At 50.2% G+C, this 21,320-nt stretch overlaps 11 protein-coding genes across 11 annotated transcripts; 6 read left to right on the forward strand and 5 right to left on the reverse strand.

The window, feature by feature from the left end:
* Nucleotides 1-304: 304 nt before the first annotated feature.
* BU24DRAFT_422007 (uncharacterized protein) lies at nucleotides 305-1,806 on the forward strand. The gene has a single exon (XM_033527870.1). It carries the CDS (start codon nucleotides 448-450, stop codon nucleotides 1,486-1,488), a length of 1,041 nt encoding a protein of 346 aa, XP_033384037.1. The 5' UTR covers nucleotides 305-447; the 3' UTR covers nucleotides 1,489-1,806.
* BU24DRAFT_422008 (ribosomal protein L38e) lies at nucleotides 1,620-2,287 on the reverse strand. Its single transcript, XM_033527871.1, has 3 exons — nucleotides 2,175-2,287; nucleotides 1,895-2,023; nucleotides 1,620-1,805 (listed from the first exon to the last, which is right to left on the reverse strand). Exons 1-3 carry the CDS (start codon nucleotides 2,236-2,238, stop codon nucleotides 1,750-1,752), a joined length of 249 nt encoding a protein of 82 aa, XP_033384038.1. The 5' UTR covers nucleotides 2,239-2,287; the 3' UTR covers nucleotides 1,620-1,749.
* Nucleotides 2,288-2,513: 226 nt separating this feature from the next.
* BU24DRAFT_422011 (uncharacterized protein) lies at nucleotides 2,514-3,551 on the forward strand. The gene is made up of 4 exons (XM_033527872.1): nucleotides 2,514-2,659; nucleotides 2,712-2,805; nucleotides 3,055-3,101; nucleotides 3,156-3,551. Exons 1-4 carry the CDS (start codon nucleotides 2,624-2,626, stop codon nucleotides 3,237-3,239), a joined length of 261 nt encoding a protein of 86 aa, XP_033384039.1. The 5' UTR covers nucleotides 2,514-2,623; the 3' UTR covers nucleotides 3,240-3,551.
* A 281-nt stretch (nucleotides 3,552-3,832) lies between these two features.
* On the forward strand, nucleotides 3,833-5,792 carry BU24DRAFT_461935 (uncharacterized protein; the record flags this gene model as incomplete). Its single annotated transcript, XM_033531938.1, has 3 exons — nucleotides 3,833-4,496; nucleotides 4,551-4,780; nucleotides 4,962-5,792. The coding sequence occupies 3 exons, from the start codon at nucleotides 3,833-3,835 to the stop codon at nucleotides 5,790-5,792; spliced, it is 1,725 nt and encodes a 574-aa protein (XP_033384040.1).
* A 482-nt stretch (nucleotides 5,793-6,274) lies between these two features.
* Nucleotides 6,275-7,447, reverse strand: BU24DRAFT_422012 (uncharacterized protein). The gene is made up of 2 exons (XM_033527873.1): nucleotides 7,244-7,447; nucleotides 6,275-7,175 (listed from the first exon to the last, which is right to left on the reverse strand). The coding sequence occupies exons 1-2, from the start codon at nucleotides 7,311-7,313 to the stop codon at nucleotides 6,535-6,537; spliced, it is 711 nt and encodes a 236-aa protein (XP_033384041.1). The 5' UTR covers nucleotides 7,314-7,447; the 3' UTR covers nucleotides 6,275-6,534.
* A 125-nt stretch (nucleotides 7,448-7,572) lies between these two features.
* On the reverse strand, nucleotides 7,573-9,090 carry BU24DRAFT_183712 (2-hydroxy-3-oxopropionate reductase). Its single transcript, XM_033521645.1, has 3 exons — nucleotides 8,600-9,090; nucleotides 8,227-8,537; nucleotides 7,573-8,168 (listed from the first exon to the last, which is right to left on the reverse strand). Exons 1-3 carry the CDS (start codon nucleotides 8,871-8,873, stop codon nucleotides 7,779-7,781), a joined length of 975 nt encoding a protein of 324 aa, XP_033384042.1. The 5' UTR covers nucleotides 8,874-9,090; the 3' UTR covers nucleotides 7,573-7,778.
* A 1,109-nt stretch (nucleotides 9,091-10,199) lies between these two features.
* BU24DRAFT_422017 (isocitrate dehydrogenase subunit 1 mitochondrial precursor) lies at nucleotides 10,200-11,826 on the forward strand (the record flags this gene model as incomplete). Its single annotated transcript, XM_033527874.1, has 5 exons — nucleotides 10,200-10,233; nucleotides 10,312-10,375; nucleotides 10,448-10,522; nucleotides 10,575-11,478; nucleotides 11,538-11,826. Coding segments are annotated over 5 exons (1,162 nt in total), but the record flags the coding sequence as incomplete, so codon positions are not given.
* BU24DRAFT_183683 (S-adenosyl-L-methionine-dependent methyltransferase) lies at nucleotides 11,598-12,956 on the reverse strand. Its single transcript, XM_033521644.1, has 2 exons — nucleotides 12,780-12,956; nucleotides 11,598-12,713 (listed from the first exon to the last, which is right to left on the reverse strand). The coding sequence occupies exons 1-2, from the start codon at nucleotides 12,800-12,802 to the stop codon at nucleotides 11,897-11,899; spliced, it is 840 nt and encodes a 279-aa protein (XP_033384044.1). The 5' UTR covers nucleotides 12,803-12,956; the 3' UTR covers nucleotides 11,598-11,896.
* A 141-nt stretch (nucleotides 12,957-13,097) lies between these two features.
* Nucleotides 13,098-14,329, forward strand: BU24DRAFT_491921 (DUF396-domain-containing protein). Its single transcript, XM_033533853.1, has 3 exons — nucleotides 13,098-13,229; nucleotides 13,341-13,574; nucleotides 13,766-14,329. Exons 1-3 carry the CDS (start codon nucleotides 13,160-13,162, stop codon nucleotides 14,209-14,211), a joined length of 750 nt encoding a protein of 249 aa, XP_033384045.1. The 5' UTR covers nucleotides 13,098-13,159; the 3' UTR covers nucleotides 14,212-14,329.
* A 114-nt stretch (nucleotides 14,330-14,443) lies between these two features.
* BU24DRAFT_491922 (glycoside hydrolase family 16 protein) lies at nucleotides 14,444-18,306 on the reverse strand. Its single transcript, XM_033533854.1, has 3 exons — nucleotides 17,152-18,306; nucleotides 15,454-17,102; nucleotides 14,444-15,388 (listed from the first exon to the last, which is right to left on the reverse strand). The coding sequence occupies exons 1-3, from the start codon at nucleotides 17,931-17,933 to the stop codon at nucleotides 14,673-14,675; spliced, it is 3,147 nt and encodes a 1,048-aa protein (XP_033384046.1). The 5' UTR covers nucleotides 17,934-18,306; the 3' UTR covers nucleotides 14,444-14,672.
* An 860-nt stretch (nucleotides 18,307-19,166) lies between these two features.
* Nucleotides 19,167-20,883, forward strand: BU24DRAFT_433113 (glycosyltransferase family 2 protein; the record flags this gene model as incomplete). The annotated part of the gene is made up of 5 exons (XM_033529953.1): nucleotides 19,167-19,761; nucleotides 19,812-20,061; nucleotides 20,110-20,329; nucleotides 20,387-20,664; nucleotides 20,694-20,883. The coding sequence occupies 5 exons, from the start codon at nucleotides 19,167-19,169 to the stop codon at nucleotides 20,881-20,883; spliced, it is 1,533 nt and encodes a 510-aa protein (XP_033384047.1).
* Nucleotides 20,884-21,320: the final 437 nt, after the last annotated feature.

Raw genomic sequence — 21,320 nt, forward strand, 5'->3', positions numbered from 1 at the left:
TGTCAAGTTTCAACGTAGCTCGTCAGCCATGGTTTCCTTACCTCAGCGCGACGACCATAATCTAAATGCTGGTGATAACTATGAATAGGAACGGGGCATTGCATCAAATGTATGCAATACATCCATCATTAAAAAAAAGGTTGGCAATTACCTAGTTACCACAAGTTGCATGCTTTCTTCTCCTATCCGTCACTCCGGGTCCCAATGATCATCAAAGACCCTGGCTCTATTCTCCTCCAATCACGACCATTTCACCTCATTACAACTTCATTTCGTCATCTCAATGGCACCGCATATACAATGGAGCAATTCGATTTTTGTTCTTTGCCATGTCTCCTGTTTTACTTTCTTTCTTTCTACTACTCAATAAATTCAGACCCACAATCATAATCTGCTCAAAAGAAGCTGTGCACCCAAACCCCTACCTGATATCAAACACTCATAACCATGAAGCGTATTACTATTGATCCATCACAGTCGGGCCCGCCAACGAAGGAGATCACTTATGTCCCACTTGAACGTGCAGAGGCCAAGGAGACCAAATTGCATCCAAGAAATGCCGAAGGAGGCGAGAATGCATCGCTTTTTTTCGTGGGCACTGCAACAACGATATTAGAATGGGAGGGCATACGAATTCTTACGGATCCAAACTTTTTACACAAGGGGGACCATGTTCACCTGGGGCCTGGAGTAACCGGCACACGTCAAACAAATCCTGCAATAGATCTCGAGCAGCTCCCGCGGATAGACGCCATTCTCCTTTCCCATTACCACGCTGATCATTTCGACCAAGAGGTTGAAGCCAAATTGTCGAAGTCTATTCCAATCATTACCACGCCGCATGCCCATTCGTGCCTGACAAGCAAGGGAGATGACAGCTTTACTCAGGTTCACGCTGTTGATCATTGGGAAGACGTACTGTTGGATTTGCACACGAATAAAATACAAGGTGGTCGAAAGCCGGCCATACGGGTCGCTGGTATGCCGGGGAAGCATGTACCACCTGGCCCTCTTTCAATCGCCAATGATCTGCTCAGTGCTGTCCCCCCAACGAACGGTTGGATGGTTGAATTAGGGTATCAGAATGCCAAAGAGGGAGACAATTTCGATTCAGGATACCGAATTTATATCACGGGAGATACATTGATGGTTGACGAGTTGAAGGAGATTCCGAAACGTTACACTGGAAGAAACATTGATCTGATGTTGATACATCTCGGTGGCACAACAATTCCTGGGCCGAAGCTACCATTGTTGATGGTCACAATGGATGCAAACCAAGGAATCCAATTGATGGAGTTGGTGGATCCCGATTTGACGGTGCCGATTCATTACGACGACTACGACGTCTTCATGTCGCCGTTAGAGGATTTCAAGAAAGCGGTTGAAGAAGCTGGGTGGACTGAGAAGGTAGTCTATCTTGATCGGAAGGATGAATTCAAGTTCAAGGTGAATTCGCAGCTCAATACAATAGAGCGTGCAGCGTAGTTTCCTAGGCGGTCAGCAATGCTAACAACCTATTCATATCACTCCATCAATCATTGCTAGGGTCGTTTTTTTGAAGATTTGTTGACTTTTTTGATTCATGCTCCTCATGGGTGAGAGAGAGCTAAAGTATGCCAGTAGAGAAGCCAGCCATCCGAAGACGCCAAACGTCCTGCCACCTTTTCCTCAATATGCATGGTGGTGTTTTCGTCGTCTCCCCTCCTTCGCCTGATCGTATGTCATAATCCCATCCCGATGAATCGCTTAAATGGCACGCTTGCCCTTGGGGTTCTTCTTGCCAACGTCGGTGATGGTAAGACCTAATCGGAAGATGTTAGTTCAATTCGTGATCATGCTGCCTGTGTTGCGAATCCGAGAAAATTTTCGCTGGAGGTATTCGATAACGTACCCGGGGGCAGACTCTGCTTGAGCTTCTCGGCCTTGTCAGCGTCCTTGAGGACGAGGGTGTAGACGAATCGCGAAGCCCGGACCTTGAACTTGATGTTGTTCGAAGGCTTGTTCTTCTTGATGCAGGCGGCTGTTGGTATTGTTAGATAACGCTCCGAGAATATGTCTTCAATCCTTCGCTGCCATTCCCAATTGCTCGCCGCATCGTCCAGCACGCAGTCGCGCAAAGGCCGCACAAACTTGCAAATTCGAGCAATGGCAACTCAAGTAGGCGAACGTACACTTGGCGTCCTTGCGCCTGCAGATCTCGATGAACTGCTTGATATCGGAGACTTCGGAAGGCATTTTGACGGTCTTGGGATGTCGACGTTCGGATTGTCTTTCGTTCGGTCGGTCGCTGGTTACTGGAAATAATGTTCGTGGAGGTTGAAATTCGCTTGGATGCACGGGCTGCAATGGGGCTTACACGAACTTGACTGTATCAGGTAAGGTCGATCCTCGCTTGGTGACGACTGCTGTGGCGTTCCCAATTCTCGAGTTCAGTACAAGTGGTGTCAGTACTCTTACTGTCTTCTACCTTCTTGCTGCTGCCTATATATTATTATATCTCCATTCCTACACAACTAATACAAGCCGCAATTCAAGCACTTGCGATTCCTGAGTTGGGATACTCAAGAGACCTGATTTCACGCATCTTCCTTGATCTCGCCACTCACCACCTCATTTCAAAATGCCAACTCCGTTGGACCGCGCAACGAATTCGAGAGTTAGTCTGATATTCAGTGCGTTTCCGTTTGTTAATACTGAATATATACAAGGGACCATTCTTTGCTTTCGCAGCCATCGTGACTGGCGTCGCTGCTTGGAGCATCTGGGGCCAGGATATCTTCCCTTCCCAAGACCCGACTGGTGGTAAGTGCAATCATCTGCATGTCTTCGCCTTTTCATAACGATTATGTTCTTTCTGCATTTTCTTTTTTCTCTCTCAACTTTAATGTGCTATTGACTGTGCGCCAGCCACATGGCCAGGTGCTTCCATAATTATCGGTCTGAGTGTAGCACTCTTAGGTGTTTTCAGTCTGTTGCTGTATCGGTAAATCTCCAGTCAGTGTGGATAGCTTACTGGAGTGGTTTATTCAATTTACTAATTATTCGGTCCAGATCCCGAGACCTGGAGCCATGAGGAGTGCACCCGCTGGCTCAAAAACGTAAGTAGTCACTCATCTTTCCGCATTACCATGCATACTGATTCTCAAACATAGCGTAACCTCCATCCATCACCCTTGGCTACCACTGCAGAGCTCTTGGAACGAATCAAGGCCAACATGCGTGTGGAGCGGAAGTAGAGGATGAAGTGACATTCGTCGATTCACCCTGTCTAACAAAGATGATTTTTTGAGGGGGTGTTTCGTTGATTTATTGGCGACATGAACATGTTCAGCTGTGTGCTCACGTAGTAACGAGAATTTGATACCCGGTTGTTGACTTCCGCAAGACAATTCTACGAGTCTATTCCAATTTTGAGACTCTCATATATCATCCTATCACTCTGATGTACTTACCTTGTGTACAGGCATCTCTCTCACTATCAAAAGGCGGTGAAGTGTATCTTCGTTTTCGCACAGAAACTATAGAGTGACTGGTCCAGTAACTCTATGATACCATAATAATGATTCATTTCAACCAATAATACCAACCGATTTTCTACTACCTTCACCTCGCTCATACGATAGTCGTCTACCTTCACATGACAACCGCCACTTATCGTATCAACTGCCCTTGTGCCTTTACTCTCAACTTCACCTCTTCTGGGACCCCGCCTTCGTTAGATCGGCTATCCGTATTTGTCTTCTAGATATAATGGTTCTTAACGGCAACTTGCTCGTCCTCCTCTCCTTTCAAATCCATCCCCACTTCCCTACTTTCTGCATCGCCCACCATGAAGGTGTACGAGGAAAATACTGACCGTTCAGCAGAAGTCCATCTGTTTGCCGCAGGAACCATCAAACACCTACCTGAGTACGGCGAATACGTTGATCCATTCGATGGAGCCATTGGATGCTATGTCCCAGTCAAAATCGGCGACCAAATCAAGGTCGGAGGCAGGTTCGACGGAACAACTAAAGCGATGCACCACGACGTGCTGGTTGATGGTATCTATCGCAAGTCACAGGAGTACGCTGGGAAGAGTTTCATCGTGCAAAAGAACAAAAAGCTGGACACCCCTAAATACCTCTACAAGATCGAGGACGGCATCCTGGATACCGATCTCGTAGTGCGTAAACTGCCCCCTGGCTTCGAGCCTCGCAAACACGAGCCACCCTGCTTGGGAACCATCGAAGTGCGAATTTGTGTGCTGCGTCGTCCAGGTGAAGAGCATACTCTTTACGATGTGACTACCTATGAAGACATCATGAACGAGGGGTTCACTGGCAAAGCGCCCGCCGGAAGCCTCGAGTGTTCTCCGGATTGCCGGATGGGATTTGAGATGAATGTAACGCCGCTTGATAATGCCACGGCTAACAGGCTCAGAAAGAAGATGACTGTGAAGCGTCCCGGTCTAGAGACATGGGCTGTCTTCCGCTTCCATTACCGCAGCCAGGGTATTTACAATCCCCCATTCCCACATCTAGTTCAATGACTAACTGGATCACTAGTATCGATCAGGGAGTCTGGGTTTGACTTAACTCTGCACGCCGACATGCGCAAATCTGAACGACCTGAGCCCCGAAAACTACTCATTGAGTCTGTGCCTGTGCCGGATATCTCTAAGCCTGGAGGCTCAGAGGTCGATGTCAACTCGACACGCCAGTCCTCTCCGGCCCCATCCATTGCCAGCCACAGAACGCCCGCATTGCCCCCCAGCAATGCCTCTGCGAAAGACACTGTGAGTGAAACCTTTCTTCAAAATCCACTCATACAGCCGGTCAACTTTCCCTGGTCTTTCGTTTCAAATTCACGTTAGGTATTGTTGCCTAACGCTCAACGAATAGTCCAGGGATCCGATTGTTCAGCCAGACCGCCTTTCCTCCACTGTCAGTGATATAACAGCTAACGTAATCCTAAAGACACACTCTCTTTCCTCTCCAATCTCGCCAAATAGCCACTCCACTTACGACATCGAGGAACTGAATCGAAAATTTGGCTTGCGTACACTTCCGCTTTCCAAGCCTACTTCTACTCATAAGATGGATGTTCCTCAGGACAAGGTCTCGGATCTCGGAGAACATCATCAGAACGACATGACCAAACCGACCAAACAAACTCTAGACGAAGAGAGCATTACCGGACACGTCCTCACGAAGAAGCCAAGCGAGATGTCGCTCACCGGGTTCACCGACCCAGACCCCAACCACACGGACGATTCCACCGCAGACGACATGCTCCCCAGCACCCTGACCGCCCCAACCGTCTCCATGCTCACCACCCCAGAAGCCAAACGCCTCTCCACGCCCACCATCGCCGGCCCTCCAAAGCGCACCCAGACCCTCAGTCCCCCCGGCTCCCCGGACCCCAAACGCCCCAGGCAATCCCACGAGCTACCACCACCCACCTACCTCTCCAGTGTTCTCGCATCCACCACCCGCTCGGGATCCCCCTCCCTCTCGCCCGCACCGTCCCGCTCCTCCGTCGCCGCACAGCAGCTCGCCGAAGCCCGCGAGCGCCTCATGGCGTCCCGGGCGAAGCGCGCCCGCGCGGAGGACAAGCGCAAGCAGGTCGACGAGACGCTGGCGCCGTACCTCAAGCGCATGGAGGAGGAGATCGAGGCGGTGAATAAGCTTGCGAAGGAGGAGGAGGCCGCGGCTGAGGAGTGCGAGTTGCAGCTTCAGGAGAGCATGGAGCTGCTGCAGAAGTTCCAGAGTGAGGAAGAGGAGGAGGTTGATGCTGACGACGAGTGAACGGTGTTGGGGGTTTCCGATGTCTTTGGTGTCTGTCCGCTAGACGTCTGGTCTTGCGGATGATGATGCCGGAGCGGGATTGCTTGGGAGTATGAAGTCGGGTTTACGGTTTTTCTTTTTCTTTTCCTGGAGTGGGTTTCTCAAATTACGTTCAGGAGGCGAAAATCCTAGGAGCACACCAGGACGTGCTCTGCTTTCAGAATTTCTAATGGAAGTTTCGTTGGGGATTTTTGAGTGGGGATGGTCCAGATGCTCTTTTTACTGGGAGCTTTTCTTCATTAGGATTCCGGTGGCTTTTTTCATGATTCATCAAGGTCTTGCCTTGGAGGGATAGGGACTGGGCTGGCGTTACGGTTCATTTTCATCATATCAGATTACGTCTCGATCCGTGGGAGATGTGGATCACGGGACGCTTGGAAGCGTGTTTGAGGTCGTGAAGTCCTAAGGTCTCTTCTCTTATCAAGTGGGAGGGGATCTAGGCAAACTCACTGACCATCATCACATCAAAATAATAGCTAGGTAGCTATGGAGTTTTAGGTATTCACAGTCTGCTTTCGCAAAACAGACATCGCCTATCTATACAATGTGATGATCGTGTGTGGTGCGTTGACACACGGATGCAGTGGAGGTTCCCAACCAAAAATAAAAAGCAAAAGCTGACCGACCAGACATTTTCGTATTTCGTACCTCCTAGGCCAGTGAATCCATCGCTATGCTATCGAATCAAGATGATTTCATTCCTTCATGCTTTTCCCTTTCCCTTCAACAATCCTGCCGCGGCGAACTGTCCAGCGATGCCTTTGTTCGTTCCCCTGAAAGTGTTCTTCCCGCCATTGACCCTCGTCTTGTCGGTCTCCATGGGCACACTCGCCTCGGCAGGATCCACCAGCTCATTCGCGCTCCACTCAGTGAACCTGAAGTTCTGCGACTGGATCAACCATTCTTTCTGCCAGCCCTTGTCGAAATGGACGGCCTTGGTAGTTAACTTCTCGGGATTGGGAACCAGCACGAACGTCTCCGAGAACTCTCTAAGCGGCCCCTTGAACTGCTCCTCCATCCTGATCGCGCCGGCGACCGCAACGGTGATCGACATCCGGCGGTGCAGGTCCTCGTCGTCGTTGCCGCTGCCGTTCTTGACTTCGCTCGCCGGGATGAATTTCGGGTTTAGGACGTCGCAGTCCAGGCTTTCGACATCGAACCAGGTGTGTGGGAGTGTCTGGATGCGCGTCTGCAGGGCGACAACGTCGCTGAAGACCTCGCCGTTCCATGCGATGAACGGAACCGATTGATCGCCGTTGGCCAGTGGCGGGCAGTAGAACGATGGGATGTTCTGGCGGTCTTTTTGCAGAGCGAAGTAGTAGGCGTCGGTGAATGCTTCCGCGGCTATATTTTTACTCTCTCATATTAACTACCAAACTTCTTGTTCGTCGGGGCGGGGAGGGGTCGCGTACCGTTGCAGGCGGTAATGTCGGCGGTGTATTCAGCCTTCTCCGCGGCTGTGAGTTGCGATTCGTCATTCATTTTCGGTGGTTTCTTGTGTGTGTAGCTGTTGTTTTCTTCTTTCTCCTTGTTTCAACTTGGGAATATTAGCGTCATTCGACTGAAAGTGCTGGGGCGTCTGTGTAGGATCTTTGAATGTATGGGGTGTGCACGATGATTGAACGTTTGGAAATCGCGAAAATACGCTTTCACGTGGCGGGGTTAGCTGTTGTGGTCTGTGCACTGGGTACCTATATAAACATTGAATATGCTCATTCACATATGTACAATACAAACCCCTTTTATTATTGTTGAACATGCAAGAGAGTATCCTTTTCGTATGTTTTGATAGCAATGGCGTACCTCAATCATGGGAGGTAGTAGCACTGTGATTTGCAAACAAGCTCTGTGGAAAACAACACTGCAGGATTTCAGAACAGTGAATGCGCCCTAGAAGTCGCCTGTATACATTGAATGCGCTGCTCCCAAGCGACGTATTAGCTTCAATCAGAAATATAGAACAGGCTCCTTCTGAGAGACGCTGCCCGAGCGTTGAAGTCTCGTCTCATCACCCCTTCGTTCTGTCTTCGCAATCTCGACACCGGCTCGCTGTTCCCAGCTTTTGATGCATTCAGAATGATCAGCTCCCGTTTCAACCAGCTTCAACGAGTCCTCCAAGTACTTCAGAGCCAATCCAGGGAGTTCTGATTCGAACCCGGACTGTTCGATGACTTCTTTGGCGATCTTGACGTCTTTGACAAGTAATTCAAGTTGGTAACCCGTATCGAAGGACTTTAAGTTCCGCATGGAATACTTGGTCGAGAAGTTCACTCCTGTGCCGACATTTAAAACATCGATCATGGTCTGCGGATCCAATCCGAGCTTTTGGCCGGTCACCTATGCTTGTGAGAAGGAGGCTGTTTTGCGAATGTTATATTGCACCCGATATCCTTACCAAAGCATCGCAGAGAGCGATGATGCTACCAACACTGACATAATTGTTAAGTGTCTTCATGGTATGGCCGGTTCCCAATCCGCCCATTGGGAAGACATGAGTACTCATATCTTTGAGGATCGGCATGACCTTCTGAAGGGCGTCGGGTGAGTCCGAGCCTACCATGAGAGTAGCGCCCCGATCATCAATGGCGTGAAGCCGTTCCTGCGTGATGGGCGAATCGACAAGATCGACAGAGAGCTTCGCGAGCTCGCCTCCCAAGTCGCGAGTATGAAAGGGCGAGGATGAGCTGGTGTCGATGACGACCGAGCCTGATAACCGATCAGCAAGCAGCTTGCCAGTCACCGTCTATAGCCAGGAGCAATTAACATGCCTGGCTTCAAGTGCCCGGCGATTCCATGGTCGCCAAACAGGACGTCTCTCACGACCTCGCCGTTTGGCAACATGGTCACAACAACATCACAGTCTTTGAAGGACTCGGCGTCGAGCGTCGCCATCCTGCACTTGGGATACTTTTCGACGAACTGCACACTACGGGCGGGATCTGCGTCGCGGACGAGGAGTCGATGTCCTCTTTTGGCAAGGCAGGCTGCCATCGGGTAGCCAGCGTTGCCCAGGCCAATCCAGCCAACTTGGAGTGACTCCATTTTGTTTGTCCTGGGAGGAAGAGAAGATGAGCATTCACGAGTTGAATTCCATGATGTGGAGAACTATAGTACTCCTTTTAGGCGGCTTTGCGCATGCTTCCGCGTTACCCCACACTTGTGGTACGTTAGATAACTATCTAGGTAGGTACCTATTGAGAGTCTGGTGAGGTAGCTTAGCGAGAGGGTCAGAGTACACATGTACTTTGAAGATGTTCAAGGTACAGCTACATATAAGTACAAGCAGCAATTATATGTGTACAGCGACTGTCAAACACTGACGTCGGAATCGGAAGGTCTGAATCGGCACAGACGAGAGTAAACTAAGCCGAATGAGGAAGCTGGATGTGATTCTAAAAAAAAGCGGACAATGCATGAAACAGTGCGGCGTTGTAGACGGGCGCAGAGATGTGAATTGGCACAGTAGAGAGTCTAACTTCAGATTGAACCTACGATATGAGGTGGTTTACAGCTTCCAGTACTGCCCTCTATAGGACGAATGTATATGCGTGTAATTACATGTACTTTGTATGTACTGTACCTGATGACGCACTGACCAACTATCACATGAATGTGTTCTTGCCATATTCGGAATCTAGTCCTTATCCGGGGCATTGCTGTTGCGCGGCCGACAAAAATTGCAGCCATGGCATGGCAGACGAGGACGGTAGTTACCTGACACAGTATACAGTACATACTACACAGCGCGGTTTGTTGGAGAACGTAGGTACCTATACTTGTACGCATCGCCAATTGATGTTCCGAGTCTTTCCTTACTATCATTATTGCACAGTACTCTAAAGGTGTCTGTGTGTCCTGAAGATACTCGTATTGACGACCAAGTGGGAATGCATGATTCGTGCAGTGGTAAGGAAGCAAGTGTTTGTCAAGTCATTGGCATAAAGTCACCAATATTGTAATTGCCATAGAATATTGCATTTACATTCAATAATATCAGATAATTAGAAGTAGGAGTAGGAGTAGGGGTGTGAAGACGGAAATCTCTGCGGCAAGATCTTTGCGCAGGATCAGATCAGATCAGATCAGATCAGATAACGAGCGAAACTTATACCATTACTGATTAGATCCTATGGAGAAGAAAAAAAGGCAATTAACCAGGAAACTCGCACACAAACTGGAAATACTCGTAAAGTGGCTCGTTCGGCGGCGGCGGCGCTTGTTGTCATGGGCCGGGATGCCCGCCAAGCCTTCCTACGCTTTTGCTTTTTCGGCCGGCGAGCTCCATCCAGAGTCTCTCTCGCTCTAACTCTTGCTTGCTTCCCTCAAATCCCTCAGAACCTCCAACTCCGTTCTGCCGACCACAACCAAGATGCTTTCGAGGACCTCCCAAAAGACGGCGCAGGTACGTAGCCACTGTTCCTCTACCAATTGACCTATACATTGTCACAGAACCTCTGCTAACCTACTGCGACTTCCACAGACGCTCCTGCGGGGCGCTGGATCTGCCTCTCGATGCGCTGCTGGCCCTTCCATGGCCACTCGCTGTGCGTAGAACCCCTCCGGAACGATCTGGATCTCTTGAGAAAGAATTGCCCATGTGCTCACAATTCCTCCAGCAATGGCCACGGTCAACAGCGACATCTTCAAGCCCACCAAGTTCGGCGGCAAATACACCGTGACCTTGATTCCTGGTACGCAAACGAGATTCCTCGACCCTACGAGTTGATATTGAACATAGCACAGGTGACGGTATCGGTGCGGAGGTCTCAGAGTCGGTCAAGCAGATCTTCAAGGCGGACAACGTTCCCATTGAGTGGGAGCAGGTTAACGTGTCTGGTGTCGAGACGGGCAACAAGCACTCCGAGGATCTCTTCCGCGAGTCCATCGCCTCGCTCAAGCGCAACAAGTTGGGTCTCAAGGGTATCCTCCACACTCCAGTCGAGCGCTCCGGCCACCAGTCTTTCAACGTCGCCCTCCGCCAGGAGTTGGACATCTACGCCTCCATCGTCCTCATCAAGAACATCCCCGGATACGAGACCCGCCACAAGAACGTCGACCTCTGCATCATCCGTGAGAACACCGAGGGTGAATACTCCGGCCTCGAGCACCAGTCCGTTGGCGGTGTCGTTGAGTCCCTCAAGATCATCACCCGCGCCAAATCCGAGCGCATTGCCAAGTTTGCTTTTGCTTTCGCCCTTGCCAACAACAGGGAGAAGGTCACCTGCATCCACAAGGCCAACATCATGAAGTTGGCCGATGGTCTCTTCCGCAACACCTTCAAGAAGGTCGCCGAGGACTACCCTACCCTTGAGACCAACGACATGATCGTCGACAACGCCTCCATGCAGTGCGTGTCCAGGCCACAGCAGTTCGACGTCCTCGTCATGCCCAACTTGTACGGAGGTATCTTGTCCAACATCGGTGCTGGTCTCGTCGGTGGACCCGGCGTCGTCCCTGGATGCAACATGGGCCGCAACGTTGCCGTCTTCGAGCCTGGATGCCGTCACGTCGGTCTCGATATCAAGGGCAAGGACCAGGCCAACCCCACTGCCTTGATCCTCTCCGCCTCCATGATGCTGCGCCACCTTGGTCTCGATGATCACGCAAACCGCATCTCCCAGTCCGTTTACCAGGTCATTGCTGATGGGTATGTAAAAATCTATTCCGAGCACATCCTCCGAATCGCAGTACTGATTTCGAATCTAGAAAAACCCGAACACGCGATATGGGCGGTAACAGCACCACCCAGGAGTTCACCCGTGCAGTCCTTAGCAAGATGGAGCAGGCATAGGCTGACCAAGGTCGTCGAAACCTTGCTTCACGTAACTGACACTCAACGATTGCTACCCTTTCCGGTTTGGTAGTTATATGCAATAGACCTGGGGCGATTGGATACGGCTTTATGTACAAGTACGCGCATGTGAATAGAGCTGTACTTTTAGGTGGTATATAGCTAGCCAGCATGCATGAATCTTTATTTCTATACCCCCCAAAACTCCGCGCTAATGCATTTCGTGAAAATCGTTTTGGTAAAAGAAGAAAGAGAGCAAAGCCATGTAGGCTCCTCACCACTGGATCCTACGCTTGCGGCCAGTGTACTTCGAAGTAGCCTTGACCACTTTGCCCCTCGACTCTTGCTGTTCTTTCTTGCGCAAGATCCATGCTTTGCTTCCCTTGACATCCTTTCCATGCCTGTCCCTACCTCTCCTCCTGCTATCCTGGACATCCACACCATCCATACCCCGAACGACACCCGTGATGTCTCCATCGGTATCCCCACCACCCACAGTCAAAACAAGATACGTCTTCGCATTCTTTGTCCCGGGGTCATCCTCTAGCAAACCCGCTCCGAACCCCGCCTTGACAGCCGCCGAGCTAACCATCTGCTTCTGCTCATCGTTCTTAGGATAAAACTGGCACACGGCCCTCCCACCCCTTCTCAAACTCGCATACAACCCATTGAAGAACCTGGAAAGCCTTCCCGCAGGGCTATCCTCACTCGTCTCCGCATTGCAAAGCCACTGTATCGCAGAAATCGATATCGCAGCATCGAACGTGCCCGCGCGGAACGGCACGCCCTGTCCCGCATCGGCGAGGAACAAATCGCCCTCGACCTCCTTCTCGAGCGCGACGCCGAGCATCGACGCGGAGATGTCGAAGCCGATCCAGACGTGCGGGCCCCCTGGCGTGCCGTCTTCGTCGGACGCGGACAGGATCTCGCCAGAGAGGCCGGAGCCGCAGCCCACGTCGAGGATCATGGACGGCGAGGTGAGGTCCAGCATGTCGAGCGCGCGGTGCGTCATGTCGGACTGGATCCGCTGGATGCGGGACGAGGTGGTGTATTTGCGGGACTCGGAGTCATTGTAGAAGAGGTCGGGAGGTCTTTTTTGTGGAGAGTGATGTTAGTTGAGGAGGGGTGCGTGGTGGTTGCGATTGCGGTGGACGTACAATATATCTTCTGGTCGCGACATGATGTGTAGTATAATCCCCTCTTCCAGTAAAGAAACCTCAATAGGCGGCTGGGCGTACAGTGTTATGAAGATGCTGGAGCGCAATTGAACAATCGACACAATATGCCAAGATTTCGATTCTAAATAACTTTTGACGCCTCGTCTGCGAGCTTAGTCGTCCCGCCATAAATTTTGGTGGGGAAAAGGCCCGTAGCCCAATCATCCGGAGGTCGCTTCAACGTTTCCCCGTGCTTCCTCGAGGACACCTCTCCTTGCGTCTGACCTCATCGATTTGCTAAAACAATACCCAAATGTTTTCTTTTTTGTAAAACTCGATTTCTTCTAAAACGAAAAGAAAGGGGTTCGAAGGGTCGCACCATGTGGATTCTACCATTTCTTGGTTATGTCGGCGTGATATTGGGGTTTGCGTTCTTAACGTTGGCTATTGGTACACACTACCCTCTCTCCCTCCCTCCAAGTTCCCCATATCACCAAAAACCATGACCCCACGTTCTTGTATTATAGTTCCATAAGCTGATGCACACCCTTTACGATGTAGCCTCTGGACTATACTACCTATCAGAGCTCGTAGAAGAGCACACCGTGATCGCGAAGAGACTCCTCTACCAATTGATCTACGGCATCATCGCACTACAGCTCCTGCTCCTCCTGATCGATGGATTCCCGGCCGGCCTGAGCGTCCTGAGCATAGTGTCGCACCTCATATATGCACAGAACCTACGGCGGTTCCCCATCGTTAAACTCACGGACCCTCTGTTCCTGTTATCTTGTGGTAGGTTGCCATTCCGAAATCGATAGAATACACTACGCCCCTTCTTTCTACCCATTTGTCTACCCTACCAGAGCAAGCAAGCGCACAGGCGAAGACTTCACAAAGAAAGAGAAAGAGATAAATAAAACCACACAACATTGCGCAAACCACACAAAACAGAACCTCCAAACTAACTCAAACCGCTCAAACAGGCCTCGTAATCGCGAACCACTACCTCTGGTTCCGGCACTTCAGCGCCCCGCCCCCGAACACCTACTCCTCGTCGTACCCGTACGCCCGCGACGCCAACATCCCCTCCTTCACCGAGATCGCATCCTACTTCGGGCTCTGCGTGTGGCTGGTGCCCTTCGCGCTGTTCGTCTCCCTATCTGCGGGCGAGAACGTCCTGCCGAGCATGGGGTCGGAGTACGCGACCGGCGAGGGCAGCAGCTTCATGAGCTCGGGCAAGGTTCCTGCTGGCTCCACCGGGGGCGCGTTTGGAAGCGGTACGGGGGCGGGAGAGGGCAGGAGGAGGCAGAGGAGCGGGACGAATGCGGGGATGGCGAAGGCGGTCGTCACGGGGGTTAGGGAGTGGGTTGGGGAGACGGGCGAGGTCATGGGGCTTTGGAAGGGGGAGAGGACGAGACCGACTTTCTGATCTCCGGGAGGGAGAGAGGATGGCACTCTTTCTTTAGAAATGAAGAAAGGGGGGCGCCATTTTGTATTTGTACGACTTTGGATAGATGATTGACGAATAATTCACTTATGTATGACGTTCCGTTACTTCGGTGAAGCATATCATTCACATTTCGTTTGACGTCGTTCAATTTTCACACCTTTTTTCAATAGGACGGATCGATGCTGCATGTAAATATTATAATGTACTAAAGCTATTATTTACCAGCCCCTAAACAAAGAAGGGAAGGGAAAAAAACGATACATGCTCATGTATCCAACCCCTTCCTACCATCCCAACGACCTTATGATCGTTGCGACACGAACGACCAATACATACATCTCTGTAAAAGGAATATAAAACTCAAACGACGACAGACTCCAAATCTCTACCTCACCACCGCCATGATTATTTACCACCCCTTGACGTACTTACATACTCTCTCACTCATCCCAAACACTCCTAACCTGCTGCACCTTCCCCTTCCCCTTAAACTGGAAGTCAAACTGACTGATCTCCTTAATCTCATCTTTCGCCTTCGCCTTCTCACTACTCGGCGTCGCCGACCCACTACTCACCACCACGCTCCCACTCCCCGCACTATTCCTCACCGCCACGCCTCCATTCTTCTCTACATCGCCCTCCCCCTTCCCGCCGCCCTGCCGCGAAGCCAGCAAGTCGTCCGGAAACGGAAACAGCGTGCGTCGGCGCGGCGGACTCTCCTCGACAGCCGACATCCACACCAGCGACGTGATGTCCTTACCCAGCGCCTCGATGACGGGCGTGACAAGGGGGAGACTGGCGAACAGCAGGGCGTACGAAGTGACGCCGACGACGGCGACGTTGGTGCCGTAGCTGAGGCCGCGGTCGGCGAGGAAGATCATGAGCCAGGAGCCCCAGCTCCAGAAGACGAGGCCGTGGAGAAGGTAGATTGTGAAGATGTGGGGGAAGAGGACGAGGAAGGCGCGCATGGAGAGGACCCATTGGACGGATGGGGAGATCTCGACGATGGCTTGCATGCCTGCTGCGAAGAGGAGGCCGTTCAGGCGCGGCTTGTAGTACGCTGGGTAGCCGGCGTTGGGGGTGTTCCAGAGGGCTTCGCCGCTCGGGATGTCTGGGTGGATGTTGTGTTCGTAGGTTGCGAAGTTGAAATCGATCCCTGGGTGGGAGGGGGAGTTAGTATTGATTTTGTGGTTATGATGCCTTGAGGGGGTTGGGGCTTACAGTTGGGAATGACGTTTGCTGAGAAGCCGGTGGCGACGCACAGCCATAGCAAAGTGATCAGTGGATAGTAGACGCAAGGTGAGGCATGAAGATACTCTCTGTATTTGAACGAGATATCCAGATCGGTCAGGAGGAGCCCGAGCCAGAGGTACGAGCCCCAGGATTGGGCATACCAATGGTTGAGCACGCAGAAGGCATAATATGCCATGCGCTTCCACGGACTCCTGATCTCATACACGACGATTACGCCACACAGAATGAGCCATGTGCCTTGAAGTTGCACGGCAATTGTCCACAGCACACCCGTACAAAAGTTGAAGGTGATTTGTGGCACGCCGTTGGGCACAAGATATATGAGTTCTAGCACCTCGGAGACAAAGTGTCCGGCTGTTGGGTAGCGGGTCACGTATGGCCATGTGGACCATGTGAGCGATGGTATGTATCTCAAGAACTTTGTCGCCCCACAGTCAACAAGGAAATACTCAAGCATTGCAATTGAAGCCACCGGAATCATGAGACGTGGTGTTCTACGGACAGCAGCTTTCGCAATATCTTGCAAGTTGCCCCTTTTCAGGTATGGCGAAACTAAGAAGCGGACAGAGGTAGTGAAGAAGACACCAAGCCACATCTGATTGAGAATGAAGGGCGCGACAATCCGCTGCGCCCAGTATTCGGATTCATGATGTCGTGGGGCGCCTGGTATCACTATCGCTGGAACAAACGTTAAGCCGAAGTGCATCACAGTGACTAAGATAGCACACATGGCAACCAGTCCAGCGAGATAGTCAATCCTCTGTCGAGGCGGAAGCGGCTGAGGTTTCATACGAGGGGCCGGCAACGCAGACTCAGTGACAGTGCTCATCTGCACTTTGTCCTGCGGTTCTTTGGTGTTCGAGGGCACCAGTGTCCTCTCGGAACCTCGTTTGGAAGTCGCGACGGACAATCTCTCCAATCGATGGAGACTGCGGTTCGGTAGAGGCATCTCTTCACGAGCTATATTGATGGTGCTTGGACAAGGCGACAGCACTTTAGGTGTTGTACCTCGACTATCGAATCTAGTAGATGCCGGCCGGGACGGGCCGCCATGGGTGGAACCACCCCAAAGAGAGGCCTCAGGACTGGCCTCGACTTTCTCGATCGCAAGGTCGTCCTGAGACTGACCTCCCGAAAGCATTGACCCGCTTGTGATTGTTGGTGAAGGGGATGTCGAAGTTCGCGCTTCTATAATGTACGCTGGCGCTTCAAATGGATTGGAATCGGACTGATCCGCTGGTTTGGGTCCCGATTGAGAGGTCTTATCCTCCGCATCTGGCTTACTGCGTCTTCTCCACGGAGCTCGGAGAATGAGAGCGTGTATAACCAGGAAAGAGGAAAAACACAGGCAAATGACCGATATCCACAATGCAGGCTTTCGTATGATGCTTTTGCTACCTTCTTGCTTCCACCTTTCCGCCGACTCGCGAGAGGAGGGCGTGGAGCCTCGTAATGTATGATCTCCCATTGAGCAAGCATTTACCAGGGAGCATTGCGCATTGAAGTCTTCGCGAGCTTGGGTCGTCGTCGTTGACGAATTGAAAAACATCCGTATCCATTCAATTTTAGCAATCGCTGGTTTCCTCGGTGGCCCTCGCATCGAGAATCGGTTGCCACTGAAAGAGGGTTAGATGACGTCCTAGTTAGGTAGGCATGAATACGTACGTTGACCAATGTTTGAAATGAAACGGTGCTGGGACGGACGGCATTCCTCTATTTTTAGCTCTCTCAACCGAGCGCGACATGTTCCCTTGAATAAAGAAGTTGATCATGTCTTTGGTCCAGTCGATTCGGTACTCGGTGAAGTACCATAGATCCATACTTCCGTTAGTCAGGGACGTCCCAAGGGTCGAGTAATTGGAACTCGCATGCGAAGTAGCGAGAGCCGTAGAAAAGTTTGTACCCAAGTCGCGGGTTGTGAATTCGTTGTTCACGAAGGTCCCAACCCAGGCTTCCATCGGGTCGTTCATGTTCATTACGCTTAATTCTGTGACTTCGGTTTCGTTGAATTGCCACATCATTGACATTGCCGTCCCACGCGATGATCTGGAGGCGCCCTTCATGGAAACGCGGAACGAGCCGTGCTGTATGTCTTTTCTTCGAGTCAAAAGTCCCGCTCCATTGACCAGGTGCTCGTCTGTAGGAGGCGAAACAAATAAATCCAATGTCTTCGATGATCCATTCAGCTGAACATTGGATGGCAGGGCACCTTGGCGATAGATCGCATTCCAATCTTTCTCATACGTGTTTTCGTATTTCTCGGTAACAAAATCATCCGGTATCCTGTCAGTTTCGTTGAAATACACGATGATGGCGTCGGTGAAGAGCTCTTCGGTGTCTGGGTCGTAGAATCCGCAGGAACAATTTTGATCGCCTCGGAAAACCTCTCCAAGAATGCCACCAGAAAACAACAACAAAATCAAAAAAATATGATGGCATCGATACATCTTGATTGACAGTCTGAGTACTTCGTATGTGTTCGCACAGGGTAGACGAGCTGGCTCTTTTGTTATTACTGTGTTTTCCTAGTATACTCAAAATACAAACAATGCCAGCAGCCTGCCGACAGGACCTGACTAGTCACTGGTGAACCAAAATCAAGCTAATTCCGAAATGCCTTGTCACTTCGATATTGCATTATATCCAGTCGGAGGATCATCCTTCACAAAATTCCAGCTTGGCGGATACGGGACACGCATCCAGGCACGCGAAAGACGCCAGAACGGGGCCTTGCTAGCCTGCATACTGCTCTTCCTGCCATATGTAGATATCGAGATCGTCCTGTTGGTCTCACGAACCATAGAATTGGGTTGTGGGTTGTTCATTGATTGGTGGTTAGGCATGGCCGTGGGATGATGAGTGTCGGGCAGGTGTGAATGCCAAGGATGTTAGTGCCTGTCACAGCATAGCAATTCCGAACGCTGGAGATATTCCATCCTTGTTCTATCCCATTTCCACATTTCAATCTGTGATCTACGTTCACATTGGAATCAATGTCCGCCGCCATACACTGCCTATCGCTCTGACCAGGTTGGAAGCTGACTTTCCGCCCTTGGCGAGAACCATTCTTGTCCTATCTACAAGCAAGCCACCACTAAAATTTGAAAGCAGGACACCAGAAGCAGTGATGGCATTCTCAACGCACTCCGTATTACCGAGCCAGATAGATAGACTGGTGGATCCAAATTTGCTGGATTTGCTTAAGGTACTATTGCTGTGCAGGCATCTAGCACAAGCCACGGCAAGCCAGTGACTGAGACAAACGGGCTGATTGTCCTCAAATGCAAAGACAAGGATTTACGTCCGCATCAAGGGCAGGTATTGTCGGCAATCTCCATTTATTACGTCGATCAAGGGCTTGACAAAAATGACACATCGGAGGCTCGCGGAAAAGGGGCCGATATAGTTGTCACTGCACTACTCATTATCAGCGTGTTGCCCTGCGATACTTTCTGATAAGTGACTGTCCAATGCCGTAGAACTCACTGATGCGTCTCACTGCCTTACCCATGGTATATTTTGTCTCTCGTTTTACATACTAAGCCTTCTCTCAAGGTCTCTGTCATCACTCGCTTTGACTAGGCCAGCCGTTCGTTACTACTATTTCCCTTAACCACTTTATCATTCGTTACTTCTGTTTCCCTTAAACGCCTTAGACGCAGCCACTTGATATCTTCAAAATGAAAGAGCATAATGACTTTACCGTTGATATTGGAACCACCCAGGCCGATTTCGAACAAACGCACGTTAAGAAATTTTGGCTATTCCAAGATGCTTCTACCCGGCTATCTGCATTCATTGCAGAGTGGACACCCTTTGGGCTTGTGGTGTCATACTTCGTCTTTTCAACTTGCCTTTACACTTATTGCAGTGACGAGCTCGTTGCAATCTTCTGGTTCATCTACATGTGCACCAACTTCTACATTGCTGGTGCAACAGTGCTTGAAGCTTTCATGAGTATCACACCTTGCCGTGAGGCAAGGAAAGTCGTCACCCAAGCAGAAGAGAAAGGCTGGCTTTTTCCAACACCACACAACAATCTCCTGATACTTGATCTCATCATCGTGGCCTATCTTCCAAATGAAAAGGATATCATCATGGATCGTGCCATTTATGCATTGGAGCAGATCGACTACCCAAAAGATAAATTGCGCATCAACATTCTCTACAACACGCCACATCCTATTGAACCACTGGAGAGCGAACTTTACGGTTTAGAAGAAAAGTATTCCCACGCTCGAGTCATTAAAGTCCCCAATTCTACGTCTAAAGCAGGTATATTACCCCAACAACAACTTCGTTTTCATGTGATTAACATGATGCAGACAATCTCAACTACTTCTTTACACTGGACACTGGATCTGACCTCATTGCCATATATGACTGCGATCATTATCCGCACCCTAACAGTCCTCGCTGGGCAGTCGAGAGATTCATTGCGGATCCAGAGACAGACATTGTCCAAGGCAGGTGCATTGTCTTCAACTCAGGAGACACATTTCTCTCCAGTATGATCGCTGTAGAGTTTGACAAAATATATGCCGTGTCTCATCCTGGGCGCGCTGCAATGTGGGGGTAAGTAGCTGCAAATTCTGCTCGTAGGCGTAGCTGACCGGTTTTCAGATTCGGTCTGTTTTGTGGCTCTAATGGTTATTGGCGAACGTCCCTGCTGCGCGATCTCCGTATGGACGGCAACATGCTTACGGAAGATATTGATTCTGCTTTACGTGCATTTTCCCGCGGATCAAAAACAGTCCACGACCTCAATGTAACTTCCTATGAGCTTGCACCTACGACGCTATCCGCTTTCTGGAAACAACGATTACGATGGGCACAAGGCTGGGTGAGCAGTCAACGATAATATTCACTATGCCCATAGCTGACCTATTGACTACCCTAGGCACAAGCAAGTATGAAGCATTTGAAGATGATCTACAACAAACCGTTAGAGCCCCTACACGACAACTACAGTCGTGACTTCACTGCTCGATTCGGCATACTTTCGCTTCTCTTCATTCGAGAGAGTTCATATTACCTTGTGACTCAGTACACTTGTTTAGTACTCAGTTTCCTCATCGTCAAATTTCCATCTTCTGGCGCGGAACTTTGGAAGCTCGTATACTTCCAATACCCTGTGTCACAGTGGCTTTTCATCATAAGGCTCGTACAACACCGGATGTTTCAAGACTGTAGCTAACGTCATGCAGTATAATTTGTTTGGTCGCAACGCTGTGGATCACCAATCAGGTCAAGTCCGAGTTCGTTTCTCGAAAAATGATCATTTTGTTTTCTATCCAGTATCCGTTCTACTTGGTTTTTATGGCAGTTATCGGGCTGTATGGACATGCCCGACAGATTGTCAAGTACAGCAACTGGAACCCTACCGCCAGGAAGTAATTTTAGTCTGGATTTACTCTTCAGCAATTATATTCTCCGATTCGTACATGTCAAGCTTCTCCATATTGTTTTTAGGGTACAAAACTTGGGTTCGTGTTTGTAATCAACAAATCTTCCATCAATTCTCAGTATAGACCACGAAACTCTATTTCTTCATTAAATTGGGCTTGATACACTACGTTAACCACCTATACACTCTCTTCTAAAGGTCTTCCTGTTTAGAGTGTGACGAGCACAATCGTAAAAATGACATGTCCATTTCTCGTTCTCGCTGCCAAGAACTAAAGTCGTCACGTCCTTCGAATGTTACACGGCATAGCTGATCCAATTATCTATCTTACCAATCGAACGCACTGAATCACCCTGCTGTGTGCTTATGCGCTACTGCCGCGTGGCAATTCTTATCGTTTCTTGTTTCATCAAATTACAATCTTGAT

The sequence above is a fragment of the Aaosphaeria arxii genome (genome assembly GCF_010015735.1).
Source record: "Aaosphaeria arxii CBS 175.79 unplaced genomic scaffold BU24scaffold_4, whole genome shotgun sequence".
NCBI lineage: Eukaryota > Fungi > Ascomycota > Dothideomycetes > Pleosporales > Aaosphaeria > Aaosphaeria arxii.

Coding starts and splice junctions, on each gene's coding strand:
- BU24DRAFT_422007 (XM_033527870.1), top strand. CDS start 448: ATGAAGCGTATTACTATTGATCCATCACAGTCGGGCCCGCCAACGAAG.
- BU24DRAFT_422008 (XM_033527871.1), bottom strand. CDS start 2,238: ATGCCTTCCGAAGTCTCCGATATCAAGCAGTTCATCGAGATCTGCAGG. Junction 2,024..2,174: donor CAGGCGCAAGGACGCCAAGT/GTACGTTCGCCT, acceptor CAATACCAACAG/CCGCCTGCATCAAGAAGAAC. Junction 1,806..1,894: donor CAAGCAGAGTCTGCCCCCGG/GTACGTTATCGA, acceptor TCTTCCGATTAG/GTCTTACCATCACCGACGTT.
- BU24DRAFT_422011 (XM_033527872.1), top strand. CDS start 2,624: ATGCCAACTCCGTTGGACCGCGCAACGAATTCGAGA. Junction 2,660..2,711: donor ACCGCGCAACGAATTCGAGA/GTTAGTCTGATA, acceptor AATATATACAAG/GGACCATTCTTTGCTTTCGC. Junction 2,806..3,054: donor TTCCCAAGACCCGACTGGTG/GTAAGTGCAATC, acceptor TATTCGGTCCAG/ATCCCGAGACCTGGAGCCAT.
- BU24DRAFT_422012 (XM_033527873.1), bottom strand. CDS start 7,313: ATGAATGACGAATCGCAACTCACAGCCGCGGAGAAGGCTGAATACACC. Junction 7,176..7,243: donor CGACATTACCGCCTGCAACG/GTACGCGACCCC, acceptor GTAAAAATATAG/CCGCGGAAGCATTCACCGAC.
- BU24DRAFT_183712 (XM_033521645.1), bottom strand. CDS start 8,873: ATGGAGTCACTCCAAGTTGGCTGGATTGGCCTGGGCAACGCTGGCTAC. Junction 8,538..8,599: donor CGCCGGGCACTTGAAGCCAG/GCATGTTAATTG, acceptor ATCGGTTATCAG/GCTCGGTCGTCATCGACACC. Junction 8,169..8,226: donor TCGCTCTCTGCGATGCTTTG/GTAAGGATATCG, acceptor TCACAAGCATAG/GTGACCGGCCAAAAGCTCGG.
- BU24DRAFT_183683 (XM_033521644.1), bottom strand. CDS start 12,802: ATGTCGCGACCAGAAGATATATT. Junction 12,714..12,779: donor TCGCGACCAGAAGATATATT/GTACGTCCACCG, acceptor TCCACAAAAAAG/ACCTCCCGACCTCTTCTACA.
- BU24DRAFT_491921 (XM_033533853.1), top strand. CDS start 13,160: ATGTGGATTCTACCATTTCTTGGTTATGTCGGCGTGATATTGGGGTTT. Junction 13,230..13,340: donor GTTCTTAACGTTGGCTATTG/GTACACACTACC, acceptor TTTACGATGTAG/CCTCTGGACTATACTACCTA. Junction 13,575..13,765: donor TCTGTTCCTGTTATCTTGTG/GTAGGTTGCCAT, acceptor CCGCTCAAACAG/GCCTCGTAATCGCGAACCAC.
- BU24DRAFT_491922 (XM_033533854.1), bottom strand. CDS start 17,933: ATGTATCGATGCCATCATATTTTTTTGATTTTGTTGTTGTTTTCTGGT. Junction 17,103..17,151: donor CATTTCAAACATTGGTCAAC/GTACGTATTCAT, acceptor ACCCTCTTTCAG/TGGCAACCGATTCTCGATGC. Junction 15,389..15,453: donor AGCAAACGTCATTCCCAACT/GTAAGCCCCAAC, acceptor CCTCCCACCCAG/GGATCGATTTCAACTTCGCA.